At 50.9% G+C, this 8,773-nt stretch overlaps 1 protein-coding gene across 1 annotated transcript; it reads right to left on the bottom strand.

Moving 5' to 3' along the window:
* Window positions 1-3,403: 3,403 nt before the first annotated feature.
* LOC101422560 (saoe class I histocompatibility antigen, A alpha chain-like) lies at window positions 3,404-8,056 on the bottom strand. Its single transcript, XM_058285434.2, has 7 exons — window positions 7,850-8,056; window positions 7,456-7,725; window positions 6,946-7,221; window positions 6,133-6,408; window positions 5,910-6,017; window positions 5,510-5,542; window positions 3,404-5,141 (listed from the first exon to the last, which is right to left on the bottom strand). Exons 1-7 carry the CDS (start codon window positions 7,911-7,913, stop codon window positions 5,137-5,139), a joined length of 1,032 nt encoding a protein of 343 aa, XP_058141417.1. The 5' UTR covers window positions 7,914-8,056; the 3' UTR covers window positions 3,404-5,136.
* Window positions 8,057-8,773: the final 717 nt, after the last annotated feature.

Raw genomic sequence — 8,773 nt, 5'->3', positions numbered from 1 at the left:
TCCCTGCTAGTCCAATTAGGCATGATCTATAATACTCTTTACGTGTTCTTGCATTTGATTTGCTCATGTTATGTGTGGATTTTTAAGCCCACAGGATAGTGTTCTGTACTTCTCTTTCCTTGTGATGTCTTTGCCTGGTTTTGAATGAGGGTAACGCTGGACTCATACAGGAATTGGCAATTGTTCCTCCTTTAATATGTAAAAGGGATTGGGTAGAAATAATACTATTTCTTCATCATGTGTTTGATACAATTCAGCAATGAGACCTTCTGGACATGGACATTTTTTCTATGGGAAGGTTTTCAAATACTAATTCAATTTCCACAATTGATAAAGGGATGAACAAATTTTTCTGTTTATTCTTTTGTAATTTGTGTTTTTCAAGGAAAGTTTTCATTTCATAAAGTTTGGAAACCTTATTGGCATGTTCCCTTGTCCTTGTACTTTTTAAGCAGTCTGTACAGATATTGTTCCTTTCATTCTTGATATTGGCAATTCTTGCCTTTTTAATCTTGGTCTAACCACAATTTATAAAATGTATTGATATTTTCCTATTAAACAACTCTTAGGTTCATTTTTTTCTCGGTTCTATGTTATTGATTTTTGGTCTTATCATTATAATTTCCCTCCTGCTGCTTGTTTTAGACATCTGTACAACACATCTATTTTATTATCCTCATCTCAGACACCATAAATCCTTGTTGTATCTGTTGCCCAGTGCCTGAAAAAGGTTGTTTTTTATATTTATCTGAATTTGAAGTTGTTAGGGCAGGCTGCTGTTTCTACATCATGATCCAAAGCACCATTTCAGTCCAAATTTCTAATTCAGTTTATTATATTTTTAACTTCTGAGAAGTGTATTTTATTCTTTCACAAAACAGCTAGATCATTTTAAGTTTCCCATACTCTTCAGTGTAGAGAAATGGCCAGAGTTAAAATATTTCCATGATGGACCACAGGTTAGAATGTTTCATGATGCAAATGAGGTTACAGACCTTCCAAGATGGAACACTGTCTTGAACAACCCCAACTGTTTGCAGAAAGAAACTTTCGAGCCTTGCAGGGCATGGGATGGGATTACTCTGGCAAAATGTTACCAAAAGAAAACAAACATAACTATTCTCCTGCTCTGAGCTATTCCGTAAATACCATATGGAAGCTTGGTTCACAGCTCTTAGTCCTTGAGACTTTGAATCCCCTGTTTCCATTTTTTCCTACTTCTTGTATCTCTTTCTTAAATTCTGAAGCTCCTCCTGTTCGAGTCACTCCTTTGTTGAGCTGGTCTCAATGCTGCATGAATTTTCAAACTAAGCATTTTCTTCTTTACACAAAATAATTTGGGATATGTTATATTCTACATCTCATAATTCCAATATTGAAGTTTTATGAGGATTTCTTAATGAGCTATGTTTTCTGATTCTTGATCATGCTGATTTTTTTTCTCTTTGTATTTGTATATTTCTATGAGCTGTACTTCTTTCTTTGTGAAATTGGATAAAATCTTTGACACATAGGCTATATGTGGAATTCCCAGAGGCTTTTGTTTCCTTCTTCCAATTTTCAGATTACCACCAATGTAGTCTTGAAATTATTTATGGTTTGAAGTTATTTTGATCCACAGGTGAGGCACATTTGGACAACAAACCACAGGAGGGCTGGCTGGTGCTTACCATTCCTCTGAAACAGTTGCTTTCTCCTTCCCACCACTCAGCCCCCACCCTTGGCTAAAAGGCACGTTTCCTCAGAACACTCTTCTTTGGGGGATGAGATGGATTTCTTTTGTTCCTCCCTTACTCTGAGGCTATGAGCCTTTGGATTCCTAGATTTCAGGGTGGTGAACTGACTCCTACTTCACGTGCCACAAGAAAAAGTTTTAGTATCAGCTCCTGTCTACTTCAGCATGTGAGCCCAAGAAACCAAAGATACCATTTCCAGATTAGCCAGGTATCCTAGGGATGAAAGCACCTTTTCTTTCTAGATGCCCTTTCATGTGGGTTTTTTAGCTTAAGTTATTATTCTCTTATTCTTTAATAGTAACTAATGCTCTTATACTTTACCTATTATTGTTCTCTTTAGTGAAAGATAAAGTCTTAAAAATGGGCCTACCATGTTATTGAAAATGGAATCCCCTTAATTACCCATTAACTCCTTCCTGGTACTGGACACCAGGGTAGGTGCTGGAACACGGTCCATCTCCACCAGCACTTCTAAGTATGGTCAGGGGCTAGCACTGCTCTGTGGGCCATTTACCAGCCACAGTGAGATCCAGATGGAAACTGAGCCTGAGAGCAACAAGGGAGCCTCTACCTTATCATGTCCCAGACTGGAGACATGCTAGCAAAGGAGGAGCATTTACATCGTGACCCTGGGTCTACTAAAATATTTGTTGAGCAGCTGCTTGTGACCAACCTGGAGTAGTGCAATGTCTAAACATGGGGGGTGTATTAAACTCTTATGGGGTCACATAAAAACTATAAAGTTTGTGGATCCTCTCCACAGAAATATGTTCATGTACAAGGAAATATACAAGTTCTATGAAATGCCAGTTCTCACAAGATCCTCTGAAGTGTTAAGAGACCTGGGGCCTTTAACCCTAGTAAAAGAAAAAGACGGGGAGAGATGCTTTCAGAAATCACTTATCCACCAGCAATGCCCTCTACTTACTTGTGAGGATAAGCTGACAGAGACCAAAGGTGAAATCGTAACTCACTATAAGGGAATGAGTCAAAAGATGTCATAGATTAGTCATCCACTTATCCAACCAAACCCAAGTACCATCAATGTATGAGATAAAGTTCCAGGCTGGTCCTGGCTCCAGGAATCAATACCTGTCCTCACTTTCCATCCTCCATGCCTATCCCACAGCACCTGGACCTCTTCCCACATCAGGGAATTCCACACTTAGGAGCCTTGGTAGAGGCAGAGCCACCACCCACCGTGAAGAGGGAAGCTCACCTTCCCAACATGCTTGAGCTGGACATGAGGGGCCTTGGCCTCCCTGTCTGACGACCATAGCAGACTCTGGATCAGCACGTGCTGACCCAGCAATCCTGGGACTCAGCAGGGTCCAGTGGGCAGGGGCTTGTGACTGGCACGGGGTCATCCAAGCAGGAGGAGTGGGGTCTTACCTATAGGCCCATGTCCAGTGTCAGGCCAGTGGGTGGCCAAGACCCTTGCCCAGCAGCAGTGGCCTTGGTTCCCACAGGGGACCCACCTAGGGCGGGTGGTAGATACTGTTCCTGATTGTGTGGCCTCAAGTTCCTGGTTCTGGGGCTTTCCCCAAGTAAAATGAGTCCCAGGATCACATGTACAAACTCCTTATGTTGAAAGTAGAAAAATCTAAAATCCATTGTTTGCAGCAAGAAGTGAGCATGAAATCCATTAAGAAATAGAGACACATAGCAAGAATTCAGAGCTTTAATTTATAGGAAATCTTGAACCACTTTATAAATTTTCCACCTAGCTATAACCCATTGTAGAGAAAGCGCCTGCATTTCCCAACATCACTCTCATAAATCCTTTTCTTTTCCAGAAAGGATTTTTTATAAGGTTTATGCATGACATGGGGCACTATGCTCATCACTGGCAGAACAAGCTTCACAATCCAGCTGAGCTTGTGATGAAGCACTCAGGCTTCTCCCCAGAACCCCATTTCAGGACATGGGGCGAGAGCCCAGAAGGTACATTCCACCACCCCAGGGAGCTGGAGCACAGACTTGTGGCCTCCCTGGTCTGGGTTCTGGCTCTAAAAATGGACCTGAAATCCAGCAGCTCAGCACCCCCTTGTTATGAAATGAACACAGAACCTTGTGCTCCACCAGACCTTCTGGATCCTTGTTGGATGTCAGGAAGTCCCTGTGCACAGACAAGTTGGGGCTCCCTGGTCTACATGCCTTCCAGATGTGGTGCGAGAGCTGTGCCGTCACTTGAGTGTGGCCCATGGATCGCTGAGCTCCACTCTGGCCTCCTGCCCTTCCCAGAACCACAGGCTGCCCGTGCCCACCGCAACATGCTGCCCAGTTCCGTGACTGGGAAGACCTTCCCAGACATCCTCAGGGACATGCCCTTCATGACTTTCAAGCTGTCCTCAAAGGTCACAGCCTCAGTGAGACGCGCACTGACCACCTGAGTTGCAGAGCACCTTCCCGGCACCAAGGCCAGAGATTTGAGCTGTTTTTAGTTCAAAAATGTTTCCCAGAAGCTAAAAAGGGGCTTCCTGAACAGTCCTTCACAAATAACAGGTGCAGGAGTGGTCGGTGAGGACCCCCCAGTGCCTTTCCTAACACAGCTGTGGTCTCCTGGCAGGGATGGCACAAACTCCACTCACTTGACACTGAGGCTGCCAGGACTGTCCTCAGAAGTGCTGCTCTCCTCCCCTCCCCTTCACCCCCTGTGACCACAGCACAATTTCAACTCCCTCCAAGACAAGAGCAATCCAGGCTAAGACCCCATTGCCCACCTGTGGGTCTACACCAGGGTCTGCTTTACAAATCCATGGGCTTGGGCTGCAGCCAGCATTGGGGTCAGTGGAGCTGGGTAAGGGCAGAGAGGGAGGGCAGGCGGCAGAGAAGGACCAAACCACCAGGAGTTATATAAAGCCAAAATGCCGATGCTCCTCAGTGTGAAGCTCACATGGATGAAGCCCCAACTGGACACAGGCCTGTCCACCCTCGGTTCCTCACAGCAGCACTCAGCACAGCAGACACATGGGTCCTGGAAGGTTCTTGGAGCATTTTACTTTCTCTTTCTTGTTTAAGAATCTTCCTCTCCCTCAACTGATTCCTCAATCTCACCTAATAGCAAGGATTTATAAAAAGCAAAATTATACCAGATTCTCATTTTAAAGGGAAGAAAGAAGGGGCAGCTCAGGGCACCATGAAGTAAGACGGGGCTGTGGACACTCCACACCCAGCTCTCCTGAGCAGGACGGTCGGTCGGAGCAGGGAACACAGGTCAGTGTGGGGGACATGGGAGCAACAGCAAGCTATCTCCTCATCCTCCAGTACACAACAGGAATGCAGACACACGATTCCAGCCGTAGGAAGAAAAGTCTTCACATCCCAAAGGAAAAGGGTCTTGAAGTCACACGGGTGTGAACAGCTCTTGAATCACACCGCCCCCCATGAGGCAGTTTTGTCAAGCTACAGAAGAAAACAATCAAGAGCATGTTCAGGTCATCTCTGTAAATGCTGACATCATGACCAGCCCTCCACAGTCCTCATATCCACATCCAAGTAATCCCCAGGACCCAGGTGTGTCCTCTCAGCCCAACCCCTCTCCCCTTTCAGGTCTCCAGGGTCTCAACTCTAGAAGCCACGAGGGACACATCAGAGCCCTGGGCACTGTCGCTGGCTGGAGAGGAACAAACACAGGGTACGGTCAGAGCCACAGGGAGATGTGAGTCAAGGAGTGACAGGGAGTGAGCTGCCCCGTGCGCTCCATCTACACTCCCCAAAGCCTCAGGTCAGTCTTGACCCTCCACACCACCTCCCCCTTGTCCCCCACTTACAAGCAGCCTGAGTGTAGCTCCCTCCTGTTCCACCTGTGGAAAAACAACCAGTGAATCCAGGACATGAGGTGCTGAGAACTAGTCCTAGATCCAGGGAAGTTCCGGGGCAGGATCAGGAAACATGAGGTGGGAATGTGTGGGCTGGACCTTCTGCCCTCCTGGAGGTCTGTCCTCAGCAGCCCCTTCCCTCTGACTGCTGGGAACAGGGGCCTCCACGCCATCGCTGGGGACATTGTCCTACTTCTCTCACAGGTTTATAAAGTAAGTGTAGTAACAAGCCCAGACTGGATGGGCACGTGTGTGAGGAGGGGCTTCACGGTACCAAGAAGGGGCAGGGCACATGGCTACCCGGGCTGGAAACCCTCCTGGAAAAGAAACCTCAGACCCGCCCCTCCCCTACCTGAGGTCTTCCTCCTCCAGATCAGAACTGCAGCCACCACGGACACTGCAAGGATGACCAGGGCAGCCACGATTCCCACGATGATGATGGGGGGCTGTGAAGGGGGCTCTGAGAAGGGGGGGAAGGTCAGGGGCCCTGACCCCAGGCTCAGCCCTGACCCTGCTGGAGGAGCTCAGAAGGGCTCCTGCTTCCCTAGAAGAGGCCCCCACCTCGTCCCACTTACCCCATCTCAGGGTGAGGGGCTCGGGCAGCCCCTCGTGCTGCACGTGGCACGTGTATCTCTCTTCTTCCCCAGAAAGCACCTCCACAGCCGCCCACTTCTGGAAGGTTCCGTCCCCCGCAGGCCTGGTCTCCACAAACTCCATGTCCTGGGTCTGGTCCTCCCCGTCCCGCTGCCAGGTCAGCGTGATCTCCGCCGGGTAGAAGCCCAGGGCCCAGCACCTCAGGGTGACCCCACGGTCAGGGATGGGGTGGCGGGTCACGTGTGCCCTTGGGGGGTCTGTAGGAAGGTCAGAAACTTCAGGAACTTTCCATTTGTCTCCTGGCCATTCTAGCAGTGCTCATGTGACCACCAGGAATGGACAGGACAGTCTTGGGGGGCAGAGCAAGCCTGGACTCAGGGTTCTGGGATAAGCCCTATTCTTGGAAATTCTGGGGTCAGGTGAGACCGTCCAGTGCAGGAGGCCCCAGGTGTGTGATGTGAACAGGGACCTCTAGACCTGACCTAGTGGAGGCTGAGGGGCTCAGAAAAGCTGCAGGAACAAGGCCTGAAGACGTCCCGGTGATTCCCAAGGCTGACCTGCTGCCCAGGTGCTTCAGGGATGGTCTCCTCCATCCTTCAGTGTCCCTGACAGAGGGCGGGGCCTCTGGGGGTCACTCAAGGTTCAGGGTCTGGACACCTGGGCCGACCCCGCTCCCGGATCCCAGGCAGGAGAGTGTTCCTACACCTACTGGATTTCCCCTCCCCGTGGACGCAGGTAGGGGCGCAGCCCAGCCCGAGGAGATGGGGGGGGGGGGTCGCCCCGGGCCCCTGTACCTGTGCGCAGCAGTGTCTCCTTCCCGCTCTCCAGGAATCTTTGCAGCCACTTCACACAGTTCGCCTCCAGGTAGGCTTTCTCGAACTGAGCAAACCCCGCCGCCTCCCACTTGCGCAGGGTGATCTGCGCCGCAGTGTCCGCAGTCGTCCAGGAGCGCAGGTCCTCGTTGAGGGCGAGGTAGTCGGTGCCGTCGTAGGCGTATTGATTGTACCCGCGGAGGAGGCGCCCGTCGGGGCCCATGTCACAGCCATACATCATCTGGTAGGTGTGAGACTCTGGCCCAGTCCCCAAGGTCAGCCCCACCACCTGCTCGCCCCCTTGCCCGCCCCGTCCCCGGTGCTGACTGGTCTAATCAGAAAACGTAACCGAGGTAAAGTCGTTCCCGCGATCCCGTGTGGGGGTCCCGGGTCCCGCGGCCTCGGGGTGCAGTGGGGACCCGAGACTCAGGATGACCCCGGCCCTTCCTAGGGATCCCGGTCGTGCGCGGACCCTGGCCCCGCGTAGCTCACCGGCATTGCTGTGGTTGTAGTAGCCGCGCAGGGTCCGCAGGTCCTTCCGGAATTCGTGCGCATTTTCCTTGGCCCTCCGCGTCTGCTCTCCCCAGTACTCGGGCCCCTCCTGCTCCACCCACGGCGCCCGCGGCTCCAACCTCGGACTCTCCGCGTCGCTGTCGAACCGCGCGCCCTGCGTGTCGTCCACGTAGCCCACGGCGATGTAGTGGGTGTCCCCGCGCTCGGGCCGGGACACGATCGTGCTGAAATACCTGAGGGAGTGGAGGCCTGGGGGGACAGGAAAGGGGCGGTATTGGCGTGGGGGGTGAGTGTGCGGAGACGCGGCTTCCGGGGTCCTGCCCCCCCAGGTCCCCTCCCTCCTCCGGGGCAGCCCCCTGGACCCCGCACTCACCCGCCCGGGTCTGGGTCAGGGCCAGGGCCCCCGAGAGCAGCAGAAGGAGGGTCCCCGGCGCCATGGCCGGACCCCGTGTCTGGCGGAACCTGAGTTCGGGGGGTCTGGGCGGGCTCTGTAAGGGCCGCGGGGCCGGCGATTGGCTTCTCCAGAACCTGGCCCGCAATGGGAGGCAGCCCTGAGCCCGCGTCACGAGGGTCGGGGCAGAAGCACCTGACTCGGGCGGGAGAAGAAGTGAAACTGCGGGGACCGGGGACTCCCCACTCGGCCTCCCCGCCCCACACGCAAGCCTCGGGGCGGGACCCTGAGAGCGAGACCGGTTCCTGGACTAGCCCCGACCCGCCCCCTGCACCGAGCGCTCTCTCATGCCCTGTCAGTGAGGCCTGGTTCTGACTCTTCACAGCTTACACTTTTAGTGAGGACCCTGAGGAGATTCTGGTGACCGCTACTGCTACTGACCATATTAGAATTTAAAATGGAATTGAAAATACAGATACCTATAGATTAATACTTATACCAAAACTCATTACAGGTTGATAACTACTTCCAAAAGGAAACAATGTAAAAAGAAGTGTTGATCAATTTACATTTGTGCATATCTTTCTTTGCTGACTCAATAGAGCACCCCAGGACTTTCTTCTTAGATTAAATCAGTTATTTGGGTTTGAATCAAAAATGCAGGCTCGCATGTAAATGTAGCTGGAAAAGAGAGGAGTATTTTTATAGCCTTTTCAGGTGAGTGGTGACATTCATCTATCGTACTATGCTAAAAGCATGCAAGTGGAGTTTCTAAAAGTGAGTTGCAGTCTGAAATCTTGAATATTTCATCGTGTGATGTTGAAATCCTCAGGTCTCTCTTGCACATTGAAAGCATCTTGTACTAATGCATGAAGATTTCAATGTAACACTGAGTTATGTAGATCT

The sequence above is a fragment of the Dasypus novemcinctus genome, chromosome 22, assembly GCF_030445035.2.
Source record: "Dasypus novemcinctus isolate mDasNov1 chromosome 22, mDasNov1.1.hap2, whole genome shotgun sequence".
In the NCBI taxonomy this organism is placed as follows: Eukaryota; Metazoa; Chordata; class Mammalia; order Cingulata; family Dasypodidae; genus Dasypus; species Dasypus novemcinctus.
The sequence above is the reverse complement of the archived record's forward strand: the minus strand, read 5'-3'. Positions and strand labels throughout refer to the sequence as shown.

Excerpts from the sequence above, each read along its gene's own strand:
- LOC101422560 (XM_058285434.2), bottom strand. The coding sequence starts at position 7,913 with ATGGCGCCGGGGACCCTCCTTCTGCTGCTCTCGGGGGCCCTGGCCCTG. Across the intron at positions 7,726-7,849 it reads CCTGACCCAGACCCGGGCGG|GCCTCCACTCCCTCAGGTAT; the intron begins GTGAGTGCGGGG and ends CTGTCCCCCCAG. Across the intron at positions 6,018-6,132 it reads GCCCCTCACCCTGAGATGGG|AGCCCCCTTCACAGCCCCCC; the intron begins GTAAGTGGGACG and ends CCCCCTTCTCAG.